The following is a 25,512-nucleotide window of genomic DNA, read 5'->3' as shown; positions in this document are numbered from 1 at the left end:
TTCAATTGAGGGTTAAACTCAAGGCTAACGTTTATGACAGCAAAAAATGCAGAGCAAAAGCAGCAGGGAAAAGATATACATTAGCAGAGTCCAGAGAGGACAAACACAGGCTTCTGCATCTTTCCCATCCAGGGCCACATGGGATGTGCTCTCTCTAGCATCAAACTACAAGCATATGTGCTATGCCTCTGCCCAAGGAATCTTGTTTGAGATTTAGGGTCTGAGTCTTTTATGGGAGGGAGCTGGTCATGTGGGAGGCATATCCTGCTACACAGCCAACTGTGGCAACAGACTGGATACCAGCAATGAAATCAGGTGCATACAAATCATCGGTGTTGATGTTTGTGCAAAGCAATCTGACAAGCTGGGACAGCATGGTCCATTGCTCCAGGTGTACACAGCAAAATCATCAATCAGTGACACGAAAAAACAATCTGAGGGTCATATTCCAAAAGGTCAGTTGTGGTTCTAGGTTCCCTTGAAGATAGGGAAGAATAAGCAACCAGACCTGCTATTTTAACTCTTTCCTTGTGAAATGGCCAACCAATTTTTTCTAAGCATCTTTTTTGAAAAAAACCCCATCTAAAAACCTAACATCGTTTTAGCATCTATTTCAGTGCTCTGCGCATCAGTCGATGCAAACAGAATATTGTCTGAAAGTACCAGTTCTGTCGTTTTTAGCAGGCAGTGAAGAGAGCGTCAGCATTTCAAAGGAAAAAAAAAAGGGTGCGATTCCTCTAAAATGCTGCCCGCAAACCCCGCCCCATATACCTGAGCGGCTCCGCCTACTCCCCGACTTAGGTGAGAGGCGGTGAACCACACTTCCCAGCGGGCCCTGCAGGTCTCCCGCGCCTGCGCACTGGTAGCTCAGGCAGGCGGGCGGAACTCCCGCGCTATCCAGCCACCCGGTCTCGCCTCGCCTGGTCTCTACCCCGGGCATGGAGGGGGTCCCGGCTGTAACGGCAGGGAACGCGGGCGCGGCCAAGGCCGAGGGAGCCGCAGCCATGCCACCCCCATCTCCCGCCTCCCCGCCTGCCCTCACCCCAGCGCCCGCAGCGGGTGAGGAGGGCCCGCGATCTCTGCCTGAGGCGGGGGCTCCTGGCTGCTCGGGCTCCCGGCCCCCTGAGCTGGAGCCGGAGCGCAGCCTGGGCCGCTTGAGGGGCCGCTTCGAGGACGAGGACGAGGAGTTGGAAGAGGATGAGGAACTGGAGGAGGAAGAGGAGGAGGAGGAGGAGGAAGAGATGAGCCACTTCTCGCTGAGGCTGGAGGGGGGCCGGCCGGAGTCCGATGACGAGGAGGAGGTATTGATAAAGCCCGTGTGCGACCACGCCGGGCCTCCTCAGTCAGGGCCCGGCCGGATCCCCAGCTCGCCGCTGCAGCCCTTGGCACTTTCGTGGACCCCCACGTCTCCCTGGCTTGTGGCGCGGACTGGCCTTCTGTCCCGGCCGGATTCCCTAACGACTCATTTTGTGAGGTTCCTGCAGTCAGTTAGGTTCTCTGGGTCCAAGTCATTATTGAAGCTACTGCGTACCAGGGTGGGTAGGCGCCGAGGGTACCGTCCTCTCGCCTTCCAGGAGCTTTCAGTGGGACGAGAGGAACAGCCCATTTCTACAGGATGTTGAGAGGATGGTCAACCCTTCGCCACCTAGATTTCTAATTGGAAAGATTTCCTTTTTTTAATGGGGCATTGCATACTTCATCAAGTTAGGCAGTAATCCTAGCCAGTAGGAATTAATATTTTAAACACCAGTATCCCGAAAGTTTGTCCATTTTGCAATAATTCCTAAAGTAAGATGCCCGTCATGAAAAGATCTGGCAAGATACAGTATATCCAAAAGAATGAGATCTTTTTGAAACATTGGTTTATATTGTGTAAATTTGAGCAGTATTTTGAAGGGTTGGCGGTACTGTAACATTTATCCATGTTGCAAAGTAAGCTATACATTGTTGATAATATAATTTGGGGATTATGGCTTAAGAATTTGAGAAGGCAAGGACTTGTATTTTAAAACTGTTTCCATTGCATTTGCAGCGCCTGATTAATCTCTCTGAGCTGACCCCATACATCTTGTGTTCCATTTGCAAAGGTTATTTAATAGATGCAACTACCATTACAGAATGTCTTCATACATGTAAGCAAATAGTTCATCACATTTTCGAATAATGTATTCAATTTATGAAATGTCTTGAAGGCATCCTAATTTAAACATTTTTTTCCAACAGTTTGTAAAAGCTGCATTGTAAGACACTTTTACTATAGCAACAGATGTCCAAAATGCAACATAGTGGTACATCAGACACAACCTCTTTATAACATAAGGTAAGAAAACTATATAAGTAAAATTTATATTCTAAGTATACTTTTTCTGAAAGCTTGAAGTTATGTAGTTGGTAATAAAATCTTGACCAATCTCAAAATGATGAGAAAGGGAACTACACATTCTTTAAAGAAATACAAATAGAGTACTTACTGTGTACCAGGCACTGTGATATCTGCTGGGGACTTAAAAAAAAAAAGAGGCACAGGCCTCTTCTTGAGAATTTTAGTTCTATCACTCAAGTTAATGAGGCTTAAGTAGGCTTGTCATTTTCTGTATATCTGGAGTTCTATTTTTAAAACTAATACTTGAAATAACTGGCCTCTTTAGAAAAACCTAACTATCATAGGTCATTGTGGCTTATTAATCAAATTTTCAGTTCATGCTCAGTTTCCTAAGGGAAGAAAAATACTGAAAGTAGATTACTTTCATTTGTTTAGCAAATGCTATTATGTTTTTACTACCTTGTTAGAAGAGTGCTTTGCAGTTGACAGAATTTCAAAACACAGTCTCTGCCCTCAAGCTCACATTCTTATCAAGGGAATAGGACTAGTACACATGGAACAATTTAGCAAACTGCTCAAGAGTTATAATTACTTGATGTTCTCAGAGATGAGAACCATGAGTGCTACCTAAAAGCAACTCATCTCTGAGAAAGGAGACATCCACTTCTAAGAGAAAACAGTTACTTACAAAGAACATCATTCACTCTGTACCAAGTGCATTTTTTCTGAATTCTGAGGCATTCTCCATCCTTTCCTTTTATTAGGTTGGACCGACAGTTACAAGACATAGTGTACAAATTAGTGATCAATCTAGAGGAAAGTAAGTTTATTTTATTACATAGTTGTGAATCCCAGAATCAATGCTGACTCTATGAGTTACATTTTAAGTGTAATTTAGTCTGTGTTTTATCATTTTTTAGGAGAAAAAAAGCAAATGCATGATTTCTATAAAGAAAGAGGTCTAGAAGTACCTAAACCTGGTAAGTTTGGGTGTATACCATAATGTATTTATAGATTAAAGAATACTTACTTAATAAAATTTACTCCCTTTGAGGTTCTTTTTGCTGGTAGCTGGTTATTTTATGATCAAAGAGAGAAAGATTTTGAAGCTAATGATTTACTGTAATCCAATTTAATTATTTACAAGCATTAAAGAATGCAGGCTCTGGAGCAGAATTGTCTGAGTGTGACCCTGGCTCTGCCACTTGACTAGCTGTATGACTGGCAAATTATTCAACATCTCAGTTTCCTCTTCTGTAAGGCAGGGATAATGATAGCACTTTATAAAATTGTTGTAAGGTTACATTGAGTAATACAAAGCACTTAAAACAGTGCCTGGAACATAGTAACTGCTCAAATATTAGTTTTTATGATGATGGTAATGCTGTAGTATGGAAGTTAAATAGATTGGGTTTAAATCCTCGTTCTTACACTTACTATGTGTGTGACTTTAGGCAAATTGCCTGATCTCACTAAACAGTAATCTCATTTTCTTTACAGTTAAAAAAAAAGTAGCAATAGAACCTATGTCATGGAATTATAATAAAGGTTAAAAGAGATGGTGCATGTAAACTCCTGAGCATGAGCCCTGGCACATAGTAGCGCTTCTACAATTGATGTTGCTGTTGTGCTGAGCTCTGTGGCCCCAATAAACCAGCCACACGTGTCTGCGCAGTGGTCCCCAGGCTTGTCTCTAAGTTCACTGGATTTGACAGATTAGCTGATGTTACTGAAGAAAGGGAGACTGAGTGCTTTATGATCTTTTAAATAGTCAACATAGTTAAATCTGTGTAATTATTTTTCAAAGATCTCAATTCATGGAACTTTTATTCTAACTCAGCTTTTTTGTTTGGCTATCAAATAGCTGTTCCACAGCCAGTCCCTTCAAGCAAAGGAAGATCTAAGAAAGTCTTAGAATCAGTGTTTCGTATTCCACCTGAACTTGACATGTCTTTATTACTAGAGTTCATTGGGTAAGTACCCTAAATCTCTACCTCTAAACTTTAAAAAAAAATTTAAGTTCCAACAGTTATGAAATTAACTTGAACTCAGGTAACATCAAATTTTTCTGATATCCTTTAAAAAAATTAATGTATTTAAGACTTAGGAAAAGGTCTAAAGAGTAGTACAATAACCATTTATACCTCTTATCACCTGGCTTTCGAAATAAACCATGCTAATATGGCATAAGGCACTTGGCTACCTCTTCCTGTTCATTCTCCCTTCCCTTAAAGGTTAATAACTACTCTCCTAAAAGTAATAATTATCATTCCCATGCATTTTTTTATATGTTTACCACATGTGTATTTATTCCTAAACAGTATGTAGAATTGCTTTTGCCCACTTAAAAACTTTAAATGTTATCATACTGTGTTTTCCCACTTGCTTTTTCACTCAGCATTGTGTGATTCATCATGTTGAAATGTGTAGCTCTAGTTCACTCATTTTCACCATTCCCTGGTATTCCCTTAAAATAAATATACCATAATTTATCTTTTCTTGTACTGTGGAACTCTTATTTCCAGTTTTTTTTGCTATTGTAAACAGTGTTGCTTTAAACATTGTGTACATATCTCCTTGTGTATATGTGAGATAGTTCTCTGAGAGTGTAGATTTGCTTAGTCTTGGGATATGTTCCTCTTCAACTTTACTTGGTTTTACCAAATTGTTCTGTAAAGTAGTTGGACATCTCCCTAATTTATGTAAATTGCTTCTTTCAAACACTGTAGCATATAGTGTATTCCATTATACTGCTACATTGTTAAGCAGAGTGTCATCATGGAGTTGGCCTGTATCAAACTGTAGTTTTCAAAATAATTACATAGTTTGCAGAATAAAATAAAATGCCTTTCTTGGAAAATCTAGATTTTCTATTTTATGTCACCGATGACTATTTGACTTCTCAGTCACTTCCTTCTTGTAACTCTAGGTTACTTGTATCATTTATTTAGTACCTATCTTGTACTGTGTTGTATTTATCTTTATGTATTTATCCTGTGTTCTTAACTGATATTAAAGACCCCTAAAGGGAGAGAAATCTTTCTAAATTGGGGATTATAAAAGCAACTCACAGGACTGTTGTAAGAATGAACATATAGTATTCCTAACACGTCTAAACTATTATCAAACTAGGACCAATAGGAATAAGTTACAGGGAGAAACATATTTGATTTAGTGCAAGCAAGCAATTTATAAATAAATTTGCCCACAAATGGAATGACCTGGCTTGTCAGTTAAGCTATCTCTTTAGGTATTCAAGCAGAAGCCAGATACCCATACATCATGGATTCTATAGAGACAATTCTTGCAATAAAGAATAGGATATTTTATTTTATAACTCTTAAGTTTATATTATAATCTTAGATTTACATTTATACATAATATGTATGTATAAATTTGTTTCATACATATATGTTTATTATATATTCTGTAAATACATGTTTATAATATAACATATATTACAGTTTAGTGTACTATTCTATTATGTTTGTATTATAAGAATACTCTGTAGATGACGCAGTTGTGGTTTTTTTTTAACTTTTGTTATTGAAGTATAGTCAGTTTACAGTGTTGCATCAATTTCTGGTGTACAGCATAATGTTTCAGTCCATATACATACATATATTCCTTTTCATATTCTTTTTCATTATAGGTTACTACAAGATACTGAATATAGTCCCCCCCCCCTTTTTTTTTAATTGTGGTCTTGTGTATTCTTCACAGCATGAAAGGGAAGAAAGAGGGCTTTGATTTGTACAGCTTTATTACTTGCTAGCTCTGTGACCTTAAGCAAGTTATTCACCCTGTCTGAGACTGATTTTCCTCATCTGTTGAATGGGGACTAAAACCTGATTTACAGGGCTACTGTGAGGACTGAATGAAAAACATGCATAATATGTAAAGACCTAATATAATGCCTGGTACTTAGTAGATGTTCAACGAAGTTTGTTCCTTGTCTTCTCATGATATAAAAGTAATTGGTTTAATCAAAACCTGCACTTCTAGGGGAAAGGCAAATTGAGTAAATCATACCCAGGTGATTTTGCTACAAGTAAAACAACAGGAAATATAGCAGCTTGCTTGCAAGAACTCTATCTTGTAAAGGTTACTATAGAGAAAAACCACATTAATTATGATAGAAAAAAGAAGTTTTACTTTAAGCTGGAAAATGTTAGAATGCTAGATGTGGAGAAATCTAATTAGTAAGAATATACTTTTAACTGCTGTAGGTAAATACTCAAAACAATATAAAATACTTGGTTAAACTGCCTTTGCCTTACCACTAGGTGGCAGATATGAGAATTAACTGCATTTGTTTATTTCATAAAGAGTTAGGTGACCCTGTTTTAAATTAAAATGATGTTCCTCAAGTGTTTATATTTATGTTATTTCTCTGATGTATAATTAAACATATAGTCTAAAATATTGATTAATTTTGCTTTCTTTTTTCAGTGCTAATGAAGGCACGGGACATTTTAAGGTATTTTACTTTTATTTTTCATTTGCTTCACAAGAGGACCCTAAGTGCACAAATTTAAGTCACATTAGCAATCATGAAGACTTTCATCAATTACAGTAAAAAGTGTTTTATAAATAAAACTTTTTGAAATATGAAGTACATTCAATAGTGCTCTCTTATAATAGCTTTATAAAAAAGAGTTATTAAGTAGGGATTTGTTATTGATTCAAAACTGTGGTCTAATGAAAAATGAATGATTTTTAATACTAAAACCAAATACTGTGTTAGTTTGGTGGTAAAAAAAAAATTTTTCAAAGCATTTTTTTGCATAGTTGGCATTTGGAGTTAAATACGAGCTTAAAATTTTATTTGCATGTAACATTTTTGGTTCAAGTTAACCTGCCCTAAGTTGTTACTTCAATCATTTACTGAAACTTTAGAGGTAAGAATAAACTCCTTTGTAACATACTTAAGTTCAGAGTTGTCTTAAAGACCTCAGTATCACAGGTGCCATTGTAAACAGTGTTGCTCCTATAGAATGAGTCACTCAGGAAAAGGTGACTTTTAAAAAAAAAGAAAATTGGGGGGAAGGTAATTAGGTTTATTTGTTTGTTTGTTTTTATCTTCGTGGAGGTACTGGGGATTGAACCCAGGACTTTGTGCATGCTAAGCACACACTCTACCACTGAGTTACACCCTCCCCAACAAAAGTGACTTTTTAAAAAGGGGTAAATCAGGCCTTATTGTTACCTGGGATTGTAAATATATAAGAAAATAGTTGACTTTGATCTGTTTAGATTTTCAGTGACTTTGTCAAAGTCTATTCTAAAATTAGGATGAATTATACCTGTCACAAAACACTATACATATGTATAGTGTTTTGTGACAACAGTGGCTTAGGACTTGAGTTGAAGCACAGGAACAGATGGATACTTCTCTGGGTGAAGTATATTATAGGTTTCTCCCAGAGATCAGTGTGATGGAGGGAATGCAGTGTTAGATTTGGTAACTTTTAACCTCTTCCAAGTTGTAAAATACCAAATTTATGGTGATTAATTTAAGAAGTATGGTATATCCATACAATGGAATACTGTTTGGCAATTAAAAGGAATGAAGTACTGATACATGTACAACATGGATAAACCTTGAAAACATGTTAAGTGAAAGAAGCCAGGCACAAAAGATCACATATTGTATGATTCTGTTTATATGAAATGTCCAATATAGGCAAATGCATAGAGGCAGAATATAGATTAGTGATTGCCAGATGCTTGGGGGAGAGGAGAAATTAGGAGTGACTGCTAATTGGTACAGGTTTCTTTTTGGGTGATGAAAATGTTCTGAAATTAGATAATGGTGGTAGTTGCACAACTCTCTAAATATACTAAAAACCATTGAATTGTACACTTTAAAATGGTGAATTTAATGATATGTAAATTATACCTCAATAAAGCTGTTACATTAAAAAAAAAAAAGCCAAGATCCAATAGAAACTTTGAATAGAAGCATTGTTTATGATATATTTTGAGAATATAAAAATATATCTGATAAAAATAATATATGCATAAATTAGAATTTTAGCTTGAGTCCATCAGTAGTTATTATATTTTTTGTATGTGGAATCTTTGTTTTATTTTTATTCTCTTTGTAATGACAGCCCTAAAAGCAAAATCATTTCTACTAGGTAAGAAAATTGAGACAATTGGTGAAATTTGTACATTTACTATGTATTTTTGATATCAAGAAATTTCTTTTCTTCTTCTTCTTCTTTTTTTTTTTTAGTGGACCTACTGGGGATTGAACCCAGGACCTCATGCATGCTAAGCATGTGCTCTACCACTGAGCTATACTCACTCCTCACCCCCCATATCAAGAAATTTTAATATATGATAATAATATATTATGTTTTTAAAAAGAGTTCTTATCTTTTAGAGATGCATACTGAAGTATTTACAAATGAAATTTGGTGTGTCTTGGGTTTGCTTCAAAACAAATCTGGAGAATGGGAACCAGGAAGTAGTTGGAGTAGGAAATGTGTGAAGTATATTTAAAACAAGTTTGGCTTTGAGTTGATAAAGCTGGATGATAGGTATATAGGAGTTTATTATACTGTTTTCATAGTTTTGAGGCATTAAGTTTTTATTGTTAACCAATGATACAGATGTTAATTTGCAGGCTTTGTGTCTGTGAGAGGTAATGAGTGTATTGTTTCAGAAACATCCTATTCTGCATTTTGAGACTATTTTTACTTTTTGGAAACAGTCTTTTGTACTTTCTTGGCTAGCAAGTTGGCAATCTTACCATTTTTCTTTTAATTCTGTGTTTATAATGGAGTTGTAGTTATAACTTTTCATATTATAGCTCAGTATTAAGAAACCAAACTACAGATAAGAGAGCTGAGTGCTGTTATATGGAACAACCTCCTCAGTAGCAATTCTGGGTTCCCTCTCTGCTAGTGCTAGAAACATATGGTTCAAGTTTTTCTAAAAATTACCCTTTTAGTTCTCATTTCTGCAGCTTTTCATTTGTGTTAATAGTAGTATCCTTAAAATTACCTCAGAGAGAGTGGCTGAGTAAGCATTTGTTTCTACTTTAAAATCCTATTATCTCTCTACCTGTCATCTCAGACCATTGAATCAGATTCCAGCCATATACATCTAGATGTTAATCTTTTTATTTTCCACTTAAAAAAAAGAAGACCTTTTATTATGGAAATTTTCAAACTCATACTAAAGTAGGCTAGTAAGATGAATGCCCATGTACACATCAATTAACTTCAATAATTATAAAACCATGTCCAATCTCATTTCGTCTATGTCTTCATCATTTTTCCTCCTGTATAATACTGAAGCAAATCTCAGACTGTGTCATTTTATCAGCAGATAATTCAGTTTGTTTCTAAAAGATAAGGAGTTTTTATAAAAACATAATAATGATACTATAATTTAGAAAATTAACAGTAATTTCCATAACCAAATATCCATATACTATTGACTGTTTAAATTTCCTAGATAGTCTCATGAAAATTGTTTCTTAAGTGTTTTAAAAATTGGGATCCACATAAGATATATATATTGATTGATACATGTCTTATCTATAGCCCTTCTATCTTTTTTAGTCTTTTCTTTTTTTTTCTTTTTTTGCAGTTTTTTGTTGAAGAAAGCAGATTGCTTTAGACATTTAATCATGGGTATTCTGTCAATAAGTTTAACTCTAAGTTTTATTTTTAACGAGGTATTAAAACAAATCAGTAAGCTTTTCTATTAAAAAAATTGGTGACACTTTTCAGAGAGGGGAAACTGAGCAGAAATTCTTTTTTTTTTTCCTTTGATAGGTAAATTAACTCAAATTTCTTAGTAACTTTTCTGTAATAAATCTATTGAATCATCTTTGCTATAAAATTTTCTTTAAGGTTTATACATTTTATGTATATTTAATCTGAAAATAGATTTTTTTGTTGTTGTTCACTTTTGTAGCCATTGGAAAAGAAGTTTGTCCGAGTTTCGGGAGAAGCAACTATTGGGCATGTAGAAAAATTCCTCAGAAGAAAAATGGGTCTTGATCCAGCTTGTCAGGTAGAGTCCATGTGTGTAAAAAGACAGGAGAAGTTGTGGGATTACCTTTAGCATACTGAAGAAAGAACTGTCTCTAGGATTTCTTGCAATCATGTTTGTTTTATGATGTTGTGGATATTATGAATGCTAACTGAATATGGGTGCACGGTGATTCCGACCCCCCAGTTTAATCACATTTGACTTACTGTTTCTTACTGCCATTGATGACCATCTGTGGGTGTCAGAGAGAAGCTGAGGCTATGAGAACTGTTAAAGAGCTTCTAGAGCCCCAGTTCCGGCTCTTTCCTTTTTATAGTAGAGTTTCCTATGGTGTAGCCCTACCATTCATTTATTACGCATTGATACTAAATGGAGCATCTTTGTACCAGACCTTAGTACAAAGATGAGACAAAAAATTCATGCCGGCAGGGGAGTCAGAGTTGTGTGAGGAAGATATAGAAGTAAACAACTGACTGACAAAAGGATATGATGGCACAAGAGCACAAGGGTAAATGATTTAACTTCGGACGGTCAAAGAATGGATCTGAAGAATGGATTTTTTTTTTTTTTTTTTTTTTTTTGCCAGACAGACAAAGAAAAAGGAACTTTCTATCAAAAACAGAAACAAAAAAACCAGAGTATGAACAAAGAGGAGTGAGTGTGGTGGCACTGGCTCATTCAGTGAAAAACCCTGTCTTGGAAGCTTTAGTGTGATCTTGCTTTTAAAAAGATAAGGGTTTTTCTTCCCTTAAGACTACCTTCACATTCTGATTTCTGCTCTGAGATTCAGAAATTTTGTATATCTAAGACTTGATACTCCAGAGGGAAGAAAGTTTATGCAGAAAAGAGTTAACAAAGCAGACCTGAGGCTGCTGCCTTTAGAAGGGCCGGCTTACAAGGTTGACCCTTGCCTAGCAGCTGGGAACTTGACTTGCAAAAAGTTTCCTGCACTAATACGAAAATCCCCTAACTATTGAGTGTTTCACTGTGCCTAGACTGTACAAACAATGGATCTATGATGAATACCTGCTTTGCTTCTGGGAGTCTTGAATTTGGTGGTTGCTTGGTAGAGAATGCCAACATGACCAGCCCTCAGTAAAAACCCTAAACTCTGAGCTTCAAAGGGACTTCCCTGGGCACAAACTTTGCACAAGCTGGCTACATTCCCACTGCTAGAGAAGGGAATATTGTGGGTGTATTGCCTACTGGATTGGGAGGGAAGAGCATAGAAAGCCAATGCATGGATTTCTCCAAATTCCACCTCCATCTTTTTACCTTACTGATCTGACTGTGTATCATTGCTCTGTTGCTGTAATAAATTATAGCTGTGATCATGGTGAGTCCTGTGAGTCCTTCTAGCAAATTACCAAATATGTGGGTCATGTTTGCAGCACCCTCAGAGATGTGACTCTGAATGAACTAATTAAGTGAACTAATTTATGAAATATTTGCAGTCAAATGACTTAAAAATAAGCATGTTAAAATCAGACACAATTTAAATGTTTATCAGGGGAATGTATAATTTATGATATATTCATAAAATGGGACAGTATGTAGCTATTAAAGAGAGCTTACTATGTGCTGTAAAAAATGTCCATGGTCTATTAAGGTTTTTTTGTTTTTGTTTGTTTTTTTTAAGAAGTTGCAGAACAAAATATGTAGCATAATGCCGTTTTTATGAAAACAAAAACCCTACATGCACAAAGAGCACCTAGGAACATACACATTAAATTGTTAGTAAATGGTTAACTTCTAGGGGTTAAGATTAAGTTGATAAAAAAATGTAGTAACCAAATCATAAATGTTTACCATGTGGTGAAGCCTACTAAAAGTGATGGTCTCTGGGTTGTTGAATATTTAATAAAAACATAGTGTTAGTTTCCAAATTCTTAAATTTTTCATGGAGGTAATTTCTGTATGAAAGATCTGCTTTCAAGTCATTTTGCAAACAAGTATTGCTCTGCCAGCTTTAAAACGGTTAAGCATAAAGTACAAAAGTTGTTACTAATTAAAGGTTATGCATTATGAGATAATGCAGGGCTTGACAAACTATAACCCATGGGCCAAATCTAGCCTGCCATCTGTTTTTATAAATGAGATGTTTTATTGGAACAGCCATACTGTGGCTGCTTTCATGCTACAGTGGCAGAATTGAGCACATGTGACAGTGATCCTATGACCCTCAAAGCCTAAAATGTTTATTATCTCACCCTTTACAGAAAGTTTGCCAACTCCTGACACACTTATGTTCAGAGAAAGATAGACCTGGGGACAGATCTGAGTTCAGATCTGGGCTTTGCTACTTACTTGCTTTGTGACCTTAGGAAAATTTATTGTCTTTACCTCTTAGTATCCCTAGCTGTAAAATGGGAATTATAATACCTAGTTTACAGGAATGTGAAAGTTAGATAACATATGTCAAGTACATAGTGGAACATGTGGTATACACAGTGGCAGCTCAGTTAAATGCAACTGCTTTTACTATTCTTACTCAACCATGCTAAAGGCTTTAGGGAGATTAACATGTTGGCAGTGTTTTGAGTAAAACAGAATTTGAAAGGAGTTCTGGTTAGGAGGTGGTTTCAGTGATTTAAGCCTAAGGGCAGCAATTAAAAGAGTGATACGAATTTAAGAGAGATTATGAAGAAAGAAGCAACAGGACTTGGTAACTGATTGATTGGTTGTGAGAAGAAAGGAAAAGGAGAAATAGGAGTTAGAGGTGATACTCTTATTTAGAGTAAGGATAAATTTCATGCTATAAACGAAATAGGGACGTTAGAAGATGGAGCCAGTTAAGTGATATATATTAATAAGATGTTGAGGACCTGATCCCATTTTAAGGTAATGGGAAAGGAGTATTCAGTGAAAGAGAAGAAATAAGGATTTGCATTTCTATCTTAGCAAGCAAGTATTCTGGAATCATATTACTAAAGTATATAACTATACTACCATATCATTCTTTCTAGAGAATCTTACATAAAAGTAGATTTATCTTAGAGCTTTGACATTCCTAAAAGGCTGAAAAGACCTTGTTAAGGTTGTTCCATCCATAAAACAGTTCCCTTACTGTGTAATTTATGTCAGTGTTAGACTTTCCACTGTTGGAAAATGAGATATTCCTTGATAAGAAAAATTTCACATAACTAAAGATTGCCTTTTTAAGCATTATATACCCTTTTAACCATTATATCATGGAACTTTAAAATATATATACTTTCCTTTTCCTCTTATGATGAATATATCAGATGTAATTTAACTTGTTCTCACAGATTCAAGGAAATCATTTTTTGAATATCTGCTTTAGTGTTTTGTTTTTCTGCAATGTCCTCTAATGCTCTTTTTATTTTACTTAAGTTTCTAAAATCTTTCTTGAGAATGTTTAATCAGTCTAAAAAGCAAAATCTAGTCTAGAAATAATTATGTTGATTTTTCTTAATTTCTTCATACGGTTTTTTTGAAGCGGGAAAGCAATCTTATACTGTTGTTTGCCTGTAGGTAGATATCATCTGTGGTGATCACCTGTTGGAGCGATATCAAACTCTAAGGGAAATTCGACGTGCAATAGGTGATGCAGCAATGCAGGTAGGTCTTAGACTTCAGGATATCTATGCCTAACAGGTACGTTATTCAATGAAAGAAAGAAGTTCCATGTTATCAATAAATTTTTAATAAATATTCTATAACTTTCTTAAAATTACCTGAACTATAAGTAATAAAGTTAATATTTATTGAATGACTACTGTGTGTCAGGCACTTTTCTAAGTGATTTGTATGGATTAGCTCTCCTACTTCTTACAATTCTATGAGGTAGATATTCTTTTATCCTCCTTTTTAAAGATACGGAAACCAAGGTCCAGAAAAGACACATAACTTACCCATGGTGAGTTAGTGGGTGAATCAGGGCTCAAATGCCAGGCAGTTTGATTCTGGAGGCCTTGCTCTTTTTCCTCTGTCCAGTACTGTAGTGGAGCATTGAAGATTCCTGGACAAATATGTCTGCTAGGACATTTCTTTAAGAAAAATTTGCAGATACTCATTAGGCTGTAGAGATTTACATACCATTTCTTGCACAATAGGTAAGAAGCCATGGTAACTGTTTTGATACTTTAATTAGCCTATAATGTGAAGTCTAGTTAGGATAAATGAAAAGCAAGATAGGATATACTATTTTAATGAAGAGAAAAGCAAGATACACATATTCTAACATATCACTGAACCTAGAGTGAGAAATTGTTTTAAGAGCTGTATGTCTCTGAGAAGCTTATAAAGTACTGATAAAGATTTGATGAACAGCTCTCAGCTTAACAATTTTTTAACTTGTTAGAAATATAAATCTTTGTTTTGCCATAATTGCCTATGCTCAATGAACAACTACACAGAAACACACACACTCTTATCTGCATACATACATATGTGTTTTAATTGACGTATAATGAAAGGCCCGAGTTTTGACAAATGCATATACCTATTTAATTCAGAACCCTTCTTGAAATTTAGAACATTACCATCACCCTCAGAGTTCTCCCATGCCCCTTCCCAGTCAATCCCTCTTTCCAAGACTGAGGCAAACACTGTTCTGGTTTTTTTCTCATCATAGATAAATGTTTTCCTGTTTTTGTTTGTTTTATTTTGTTTTGAAGTAACATACCATACAACTTACCCATTTAAAGTATACAATTCAGTGGTTTTTGTTGTATTTACAAAGAGTTCTGAAACTATCACCACAATCAATTTTAGAACATTATCATAGCAAAAAGAAACTCCATACTTGGTGCTCACTCCCCAAATAACCCCAGTCACCCAGCCTTTGTCAACCACTGTGCTATTTTTTGTCTCTGTGGATTTATCTGCTTGGGACATTTCATAGAAATGGAATCATACATTGTACGGTATTTTGTGACTGGCTTCTTTTACTTAGCATAATGTTTTCAGGGTTCATCTGTATTATAGTATGTATCAGTACTTGGTTTCTTTTCATGTCTGTATAATATACCATTATATGGATGTACAACATTTTACTTAAACATTGATCAGTTGATGGGTATTTGGGTTGTTTCCATTTTTTGGCTAATATGAATGGTGCTGCTGTGAATATTAATCTACAGCTTTTTGTGTGGACATGTTTTTATTTTCATTGAATATAAACCTAGGAACAGAACTGCTAGGTCATATGGTAACTATATTTAACTTTTTGAGGAACCACTAGATTGATTCCAGTGCAACTTTGCCATTTTATATTCCCACCAGCAGTGTAAAGGGTTCCAATTTCTCTACATCCTTGCCAACACTTATTTATTATCTATCTTTTGGTGATGGCCATTCTACTGGGTGTTCATTGGTATCTCATTGTGGTTTTGATTTCATTTCCGTGATGACTAATCACATTGAGCATCTTTTCATGTGTTTATTGGCCATTTGTATATCTTTTAGAGAAATAGCTATTCAGATCCTCTCTCCATTTTTAAAAATTAGATTTTTTTTTTTGGCCTTTTATTATTGAGTTGTAAGAGTTCTTCATATATTCTAGATACTAGTCCCTTATCAGACATAAATTTATAAAAATTTTCTCCCATTCAGTGGGTTGTCTTTTCACTCTCTTCATGGTGATCTTTGAAACATAAGTTTTTAATTTTAATGAAGTCCAATTTATCTGTTTTTCCTTTTGTTCCCTGTGCTTTTGGTGTCATATCTAAGAAACCATTGCCTAACCCAAGGTTATAAGTATTTATACCTATGTTTACCACAGATTAGTTTTGTTTATTCTTGAATGTCATATAAATATGGAACCAAAGAACATGTACTCTTTTTGTGTCTGGCATCTTTCACTTAGCATACATTTTGGAATTCATCCATGTAGTTGCATGTAGCAGTAGTTGTTCCTTTTTATTGCTGCATAGTATCTCATTATACAATATGCCATATTGAATCCATTCTGCCATCCATGGACACTTCGGCTCTTCCCAGTTTGAGGCTAATATAATTAAAGCAGCTATGAACATTCTTTTATTTTCTAAAAATTAGTGGGTTTTTAATTTTTTTATTAAAGTATAGTTATTTACAGTGTTGTGTTAGTTTCTGGTGTACAGCATAGTGACTCAGTTGTGCATAGATACATTGTTTTTCATATTCCTTCTTCATTATGGTTTAGCTGTGAACATTCTTATGCAAGTTTTTTCCTCCTCTTCCCTCTCATTTTCTTTTTTAAACAGTTTTTTTTTTTTTGAGAACATATGTTTTCATTTATTTTGGATAAATGTCTAGGAGTGGAATTACTGGATCATAGGGAAGACTTATGTTTAGTTTGACAGGAAACAAAGAATCACTATATTTTCCTGTGATTTTTGTGGCACTGCTTTACCACCAATCTATAAAGAACTATGGCTGAAATTTCTGCAGCCTTATTGACTATAGTTTATTGTGGAGAATTTTATTTCATTTTTTTGTTTGATTTTCTTTTTGCTAGTTTGCTACAGATTTCCTTGTACCCACCAGTCAGATTTAATGAGTATCAACATTTTGCTATTATAGATAAGAAGATGTTAAATTTTTATCATTTTAAAAAAAGATTTGAAACAAACAAGGCAAAATGTTAATACTCAATAAAACTAAGTACTGGTTACAGAGGTATTTGTTAATATAATCTTTGTACTTTGAAAAATTTTAAACCTTCAGAAAAGTCATAAGAATAGTACAGTAAACATCCATCTACTCTTTCCCTGGATTCACAAGTTTTAACTATTAGGATTCCATCTGGGAAATATAACCAATATGAATGTTATGGAATAAGGGATTACCCCTTAAATAATTGTAGGGATTGGTAAAGAAGTGTATGGAAAGATATTGCCTGCATCTGGTGGTAGTTACAGTAGTCATTGTAAACCAGAAGGGCAGCAGTTGGAAGAAAAGATGGACATGAAGTGGGGAAGAGCAAGAATAAACTGGAAACTAGAAGGAGAAACTGGAATCTGTGTCTCATCACCTCCGTCCTCAATGATGTGGGTGATCTGTAGACAAAGCTAGCAGTCTTTGCCATGGTGCTGGCCTGGAACTCAGAGAAGCTGAAGATGGAGCTCTGATGGGGCAGGAGGAGTTGCAGGCCTGGCTGCTGCCCTATGCCAACAATGTGAGCCACAGCAACAATGCATAAGCTAGAGGGGCAAGTGCTACCCTATACGGACCTTCTGAGAGTAATGGCTTCTGCTTCCTTCCACTTTCCAAGTCTTGTGCAAATCTCTATTGGCTAAATAATTGACTAACCCAAGAGAGAAGAGAATTCCTGGAAATATAGTTTCAATTTGGCTAAGATGACCCAGCAAAATGCAAAAGAATTGGCCAAAATTAAGACTCACAATGTAAGTGCTTATGAGAATGTGGAGCAACTAGAATTTATATACATTGGTAGTGGAAGTGCGAACTGATTCAATTACTGTGGAACTCAGGTGTTAGCATCAACTAAAACCACGTGTATATATACTCTATAACTCAGCAATTCCATTCCTTCATATACACCCAATAGAAATGAATGATATGTCTGCTATAAGACATGTACAAGAAGGGTTATAGTAATTTTATTCATGATAGCCACAAACTGGAAACAACTCGAAATCCAACGAAGAATGAGTGAAAAATTGTGGCATGTACATGCAATTAAATACAGCTATCGTATGCAGCAACATGGATGAATCTCACAGGCATAATAGCAAAAGCATCAAGGCCCAAAAGAATATACAGCTGATCCTCATTATTTGAGGATTCCATACTTACATATTCACTTACTCATTAACATTTTATTGGAACCCAAATTAATACTAGTAGTGCTTTCATGGTCATTTACAGTTTTTCATAACTGTTTTTTAATGATATTTAGAGTTTTTAAAGAAATCACAAGTTTTGATAATTTTGTTGATAAAAATTATAGGCATACTTACGTTGTGATAATAGTTTGTCCAGAATAGTAAAGATAATTGGCAATAAAATGATTAGACCATCATATTTTTTAAATGGCTATTATTACTAACTTGTATTTTATGTGTGTTTTTAAAAAGAAGAGAGGGGACTTAGTCATCTTTTTGTTTCTTTGTAAAAGAGACTGGCTTTTCCATTGAGAAACAGTTCTCTTATTTCCAAAAATGACATGAAGAAGCATGAAATATAAACTATCTTTGCAATACAGCCAACTTAGTGATAGAATAAGATGATGTTAGAACTTACTGAAAAAAAGTCTTCGGAAGTGAGGGGATAGCTCAGTGGTAGAGCGCATGCTTAGCATGCACAAGGTCGTGAGTTCAATCCCCAGTACATCCATTAAAAAAAAAAGTCTTCAAGCTATTTCGGTTGGAAAGTGAAAAGAAAAAGGGAAATCCATTGATAAGCCTGCCAGGTTAACTGAGAAACAACACATATATGAAATTTCTGGGAGCTAGAAGAAAGACAGTGTAATAATAATTAACATTTCTTGAGCTCTAACTGTATCCAACATACTATATTCTAGGTGTAAAAGAACATATGTTACTTATGTAAGGCTCACAGCAATCTTAAAAGATAAGAACAATATCCCCTTTTTTCTTTTCTAAATATTATTTTGAAATAATTTAAGACAAGAGAAAACTTACAAAAATAGTACTGAGAGTTCCTATATAAATATTACCCAACATCCTTTAATATCAACTTCTTTCATAACCATAGTGCAAGCATCAAAACTAAGAAATTAGCATTACTGTAATACTGTTAATAAAAACTGCAGACATTTGGATTTTGCCAGTTTTCCCAGTTTTGTCTTTTTTCTGCCCCAGGATCCAAATCTGGGATTCCACGTTGTATTTACTTGTCATGTCTCTGTGTCTTCTCCCTCTACTCTCGTCCTTCCTTGTTTTTCATGACTTTGATACTTTTGAAGAGTACCCTCAGTGTGGGTTTGTCAGATGTTTTCTTATGACTAGATTGAGGTTATGCATTTTTGCCAAGAATGCCACAAAAGTGATGTGCCCTTCTCAGAGTATCATATCAGAGGATACATGTTGTCAATTTGTCTTCCTACTGGTATATGTTTCTCTTTGTAATTAATAAATATCTTGTGGGAAAGAGATACTTTAAAACTATGCAGACATCCTGTTTCTTCTGAAACTTTGCCCTTAAATTCTAAAATCCATTGGTGGATCTTATAGATGAAGAAACTGGTATATAGGGATTAAGTAATTTGCCCAAGGTCACTTGGCTAGTTAGTAGTAGAATCAAGATTCACCTATTGAAAAAATTGAACTTAAAGCTCAGGCTCTTAATAGAGGGGTAGCTGAATACTTTTTCAGATGATTATTTGATTTTCTTACATGTTTTTAGAAATATAGCACCATACCAATTGTCTACATTTTAGTAATAAATAATTCAAAAGATTCTTCATAAAACATAAAAGCAAAACTATTTCTTAGCTAAGTAAAGTGTATTTAGAGGCATATGAAATATTTCCTAAAATTTTTGCAAAATCAAACTTCAGAAATCTTAGAAAATGATTGCCTTTTTAAAAATTAAGCTTCATTAAGCACAGTAATGTGTGTTTCATTCAGCATTATTAGGCAAATACCCGCTGGTTAGGATGGTTTGTTTTAGGATAGGATATGAAATTGCCTCTCAGTGACAGGAATAACCCAAGCCTGCTTCCTATTTCGATTTTCTTTTTTTTAAACTGATGGGTGGTGCAGCAGGTCTACATGGTTGTTTGTGCTATTTATATGTGTGGTTTTGATTCAGCTTGAAAAATAATCTTACTACATGTAGCAGTACATTTTATGCACATTATATGTAATGTTAGTATTTCTGCTTTGAAGTCTTGATATTGCAATGGGATTCCAACTTTGTTAAATGTATTTGATATGCTCATTATTGTGTGCATTTTAAACTTTTTTTGCTTTCTCCCTTTTCTGGTTGTGTGCCTCCTTTTACAACAAGCCTCTAGAAACAGTTTCTGAGAATTACTGAGCTATGTTTGTAATGCAGATGTACTTAGGGAGTATGTAAAATAATCATTTTAACAAAAGAAATAGATATCTAAAACTTAATACTAACTAGGGGAAAAGGGTCCATTGTGTAAAACATAGTTTATCTTTGGATTCAATGTTTGTCTTTGGTTTTACAAAGTAGCTTGTATTTTCAGTATTTTCTACATAATATGGTAAAATGTAGAGCAATAGCAATGCATCAATAAAATGGGTAAGTTTTCCGAAAAAAGCTTGATTAGAAATGTAAAAATCTAGGAGTAAAACTCCAAAGTCAGTGGAGTGGGCAGAAATATGACTTGAATTCAAAAAATCTTTACAGAGCACTATTCTAGACAGATGGGGAGATTCAGAGATGAGCAAGTCCCAGAACTTAAATAGCCTATAATACAATTAAAGTCCTCATTGATAACAATTTTAAGTGTCATGGAATCTCAGGACCTCTTAGCTAAATGAATAACATTATCTCTGCAGTGGGAAGACTAGGATGTGGCAAGTGAGGGAGAGATTGGTAGGAGCTGAGATCTGAGCAGTTGGAATAAAACTATGTAGGACTTTAAAGGCCATAGTATGAATTTTGGATTTTAATAGAGTAAAGTGGAAAACTATTGATTGGAGAGATTTGAGCCAGGGACAGAGGTGACATAATCTGACTTGCCTTTTAGAAAATTCACTCTGGTGGATAGTTTAAGAAGACCATAAATAGAGACATCTAAATATAAAATATATATAATAGTTATATATTCCTATATTTTTATATAGAATATAAACATAATAGACATGTAGATATAAATTTGAATTACAAAGTATTATTTCATAGAATGTGATTTTATGCATGTATTGAAGTTGTTTTGAGATTTTGAAACAGCTTGTAATTCTGAAACATAACTATATGCAAAAAATTCACATTATGTAAAGTGTATTTTGTATTCATGTTAAAATGTTAATAGAATCTTTCCATTTGTGTTAGAATACAAATTCATTTACATTGATTAGACTAATTAGTCTAGATCAGATCTTATGGTCTATGGGCCAAACATGGTATGGGATTCTGCTTTATTTGACTTATTCTGTGTTTTAAATATTTTTAAGTTTAAGTTCCTTTAGCTAAGCATCTGCTCTCTGGTTTACCACTGGTCTCAACATTCCCTATTGACTCACATACCTAACTCACATATTCATTTATATTACTTTTCTAGCCTTTGTGGGCATTTGAATTTGTGAACCCCTTTGTAGAATTCTGGTGAGTTTTTGCTGGAGTTGCCAGTAACAGAAGCCAGATTGCAATGAGTTGAGTAGTGAATGAGAAATGAGGAAGTGGAGCCATGAAAAAGCTTAGGAAAGATGAAAGAGTAATAGCTAGAGCAGGGTTGGAAATGGAAAGCATGCATTGCCACCACTCTCTCTGTATGTTGCTCCAGGTGGGCCCATTGCCCATGGCGCACTTCCCCAATGAGTCTTCCTTTTAAGTTAGTGTTCTGGTTTATGATAGATTAGAAATAGCACCTTAAAAGGTTAGATTGCATGCTAGATGCAGCCTCGGTGAGAGCACAAAGAATTAAGACCTGATATCAAGAGAGGAGACATAAAAAGACTCAGAAACATGATATCTGGAGTCATTTAGTCTAAAGTCTAATGGTTAAGTTGCCCAACAACCCCAGAGGCCATCACTGTGTTACAGCACAGTATAGTTACTGTTCATGATGATGACTCTGGATGTCAAAGAAAGGGTAAATTGTATTGAACAGTCTTCGAGGAGGAAGTAAAATATATGACATTAAATGGGTAAGAGTTCCAACGTTTTCTCACTTATTTTAGTAGTGAGCTGCATTTATGTAGGAAATAAACATTTTATTTCTTAGCAGATCCATTTACTTTATGATAATTGAATCTTTTTTTAGAGAAGCCCAATGCTTGGATGATACATTAAGTAGTCTGTGCAGAAGGAATGGTGTATCTTTTTTAGTTCTTTTTGGAGAACTGTTTAGCCATAACAGTCCTGGCTAACTTTGGATACCTGGTAGTTTCAGAATTTTCTTCTGAGAGTCATTAAAAAGGCACATTGACAGGGAGGGATTGGTGATGAGGTGAGTAAATAGGCAAGTTTATTTATCTGAGACCTTTTATTCTCTTTAAATCAAAGAGTTTCACGTTTGTGTTAGGTTATAAAAAATAAACTATCTTTGACTTGATCATTTACATGGGTTTTCAAATAACTGCGAAACACTCTTTTTTGTTTTACTTTTCAGGATGGTCTGCTGGTTCTTCATTATGGTCTTGTGGTTTCTCCTTTGAAAATTACTTGAAGATTCTAGGATTATGATGGGAGGGAAACAAAACAAGGAGGCTTCTGCAGGACTGCATCTCACCAAAGATTTCCACGAAACGTGTAATTGCTATCCCTTTGTGCTGTTCAAGACATAACTTATCTATTTTCAGCACCAAGAATCATAGCATTTATAAGTACAACTTGGAATGATAGAATGCATCTGTTTTACTAGAGACTATCTATAAAAAGCATCTGCAGCTCAGGGGGAAAATTTTAAAGCATTGAATTTTTAAATTCTTTGTGATTTCAAATACTTTGACATTGATTTTGTTTCCTAATCTTTGAGGTTAATTGGTTACTGTTTTTGTCTTCATTGAGCCATACCCCTTTCAAGTTCCTGGGTAGGAGTTTGCTCTCTGGAATGGCACCAGTTGGGCAGTCATCCTTTTGGTAAAGAAAAGAGCTTTTGAACTGAAGATTTAAAACCAGTCTTTGTTAAATTACAGAATGTACCTCTGAGACCAAGACCAAAACTATGGGCCACTTTTGTATGTCGCCATCATATTTTGAAATTGTTTTTTTTTTTTGTTTGGTTTGGTTTGGTTTTTCAACCAGCAACACTACTAAAGAGTTGTTATTCACTTCTAAAAGGGATGAATTATAATTTTTCTGTGTGAAGAGACTGTCTCCTTTGGGGTTTATGGCCCGTACCATAAGCCTTCAATGTAGTAAAAGACTTCTTTAACATATCTTACAATGAAGGGTGCCTCTTTGCAACAATATTTGATTCTTTGACTGTTAATTAACATTCATTTTGAGTACATAGTGTTTGTCAGTACCTTGTAATGGCACTGCTTTTGAAAGTAATTTAAAACTTTGAATTTGAGAAGTTTACAGAATGCTTGTTATATGTTCATTGTTTTCTCAGTAAGTCAGCTTAATGATTATTTTCCCATTACTTTGTCACTGGGATAAAGAATACGGGTGTTTGAGAGCTCACTCACTTGCATGCAAAGATTTCACTTTTAAACATTATTTGCCTAAAATTAGTGTTGTGATGCTTTCTAAAAGAAATATTTTATAGACCTTACTTCACTGCAAAATTTTCAAGTCTGCATAAAAACAATTACAATTGGATAAAGATTGGCAATTGTTTTATAAAGAATTTGTGGAGTATAAATCTCTTCTAACATTTAATACAATTTTTTAATAAAAATTTATTTTAACCTATTTTGGAAAAATGTTCATGTTTATGATAGATTTTTTAAAAGTAACCAAAACTCTTTAAGAGACAAGGTATCAGAATCAGTGTTTAACTGTGCCATCAGATAGATATGTTATAAACATCTTTACCTTCACTGACTATACTAGATGCCTATATTTGACAACGGACAGAATAGCAATTATGGAGTTCATTGCCTCTTAAATGTTTCTTGCACAAATTACTTACTACTTTTATTCTTGTCTCATGTTAATATACCTGTGTCAGGGATCTTCAAGACAACCCTCAGTTTTAATGGTTCAGAAGAAGGACTCATGGGATCCAGAAAGCTATTATACTTGTGGTTACAGTTTATTACCATGACAAGATACAAATTAAAATCAGCAGTGGGAAGAGATGAATAGGGTAGAGTCCAGGAGACACCAGCCAGGAGCTTCCATTTGTCTTCTCCCCGTAGAGATGCAGGAACAGTGTTTAATTCTCCCAGCAATGACATGTGGCATATGTGAAGTGTTGCCAACCGGGGAAGCACACCTGAGTGCTAGTGTCCAGAGTTTTTACTGGGAATCAGTCACATGGGCACTGCCTGTGTTTGACTCAGCTGTTGAGACCCCAGCACCTACCCAGCAGTCAAACTGATATAACATGTCCCTGAGCCCCAGGGGTACAAAAATGGGCCTTTACCATAAATCACATTGTCAGCATGAACTATTTGGTGCAGCCCAAGGACTCAGGCATACAAAGACAGGATATTCCAAGGGCTTAAAATTTATGATTTATAGTAACATGGGAAAGCACTTATTTTTTTAAAGTAGAATATTAACTGTAATTATTTGGTAAACATTTCTGCAGTGAACAAGTCAAAAGAACATCCCTTGTTACACATTGTGTGGACAACAAGATTAAAATTAAAGGAGGGTGATCTACCTTCAAGGAAATCACAGCCTGTGGGTTACATATGTCTCTCAGAATCTTAACAAAGGGTAGATACTGGTAAATACTGTAAGAGTCACAAAGAACTTTACACTTTCTTTTTTTTTTCCTTCCCTCCTGGGCTTGACCCCCAAGAACCCCAAGAATGAATTTGTATCTGGTTATTTCTATTTGGTCTTTTGTTACCACCAGGCAGTAAACTAAGTAAGAATGCTGATTGACTGGTTTACAAATCTGTGCTTCCAAAACCAATGTGACCTTGGGCTACATCAAAAGAAATAGTTTCAGATCAAGATAGTTAATACTTCTAATCTCTAATGCATCTTGTGTTCAGTTCTGGTTAGCATACCTCAAAGATACTGACAGAAGGGAAGGCAGTGGGATAGGGAACAGACAGAGGGAGAGACAAAACAAGAGTAAGCATCGAACAATTGCTGTCTATCTTGGAGAAGCAAAAAAACGGTGAGAGGCAATGGTAGCTATCTTCAAATAACCAGAGGGTCAAAGACTTAGACGAGGGAAAAGCATAAGCAAGAACAAACAAATGCCCTGTCTTGTTGCCTTGAGTTAGCCTTACTGCCCCCACAAGCAGCATGTATTTAGTTTAGCTGAGATAGGATCAAATGTTTTTCAAGAGGAATTTTTGCTAGGAACATAAGCAGGAATAAAACTAAATGCCCAAATCTTCACAAATAGGACTATATGAAGTACAGATTCCAGAGCCTAACATCAATGGCTAGAGAAAGATTTGTTTGATTGGCAC

The 25,512-nt window shown here is 35.2% G+C and overlaps 1 protein-coding gene across 1 annotated transcript; it reads left to right on the top strand.

The window, feature by feature from the left end:
• On the top strand, window positions 1-23,824 carry PCGF6 (polycomb group ring finger 6). Its single transcript, XM_010987130.3, has 10 exons — window positions 1-1,301; window positions 2,033-2,132; window positions 2,224-2,320; window positions 3,088-3,143; window positions 3,244-3,303; window positions 4,188-4,296; window positions 6,776-6,803; window positions 10,259-10,357; window positions 13,832-13,918; window positions 22,575-23,824. The coding sequence occupies exons 1-10, from the start codon at window positions 939-941 to the stop codon at window positions 22,629-22,631; spliced, it is 1,056 nt and encodes a 351-aa protein (XP_010985432.2). The 5' UTR covers window positions 1-938; the 3' UTR covers window positions 22,632-23,824.
• Window positions 23,825-25,512: the final 1,688 nt, after the last annotated feature.

Source organism: Camelus dromedarius, chromosome 8, assembly GCF_036321535.1.
Source record: "Camelus dromedarius isolate mCamDro1 chromosome 8, mCamDro1.pat, whole genome shotgun sequence".
NCBI lineage: Eukaryota > Metazoa > Chordata > Mammalia > Artiodactyla > Camelidae > Camelus > Camelus dromedarius.
This window is presented reverse-complemented; position numbering and strand designations above follow the sequence as displayed.

What these genes read in the sequence shown, in the direction of transcription:
- PCGF6 (XM_010987130.3), top strand. Translation starts at nt 939, where the DNA reads ATGGAGGGGGTCCCGGCTGTAACGGCAGGGAACGCGGGCGCGGCCAAG. An exon ending in TCTAGAAGTACCTAAACCTG is followed by an intron (nt 3,304 to 4,187) that starts GTAAGTTTGGGT and finishes GCTATCAAATAG; the next exon opens with CTGTTCCACAGCCAGTCCCT. An exon ending in TAGGTGATGCAGCAATGCAG is followed by an intron (nt 13,919 to 22,574) that starts GTAGGTCTTAGA and finishes TTTACTTTTCAG; the next exon opens with GATGGTCTGCTGGTTCTTCA.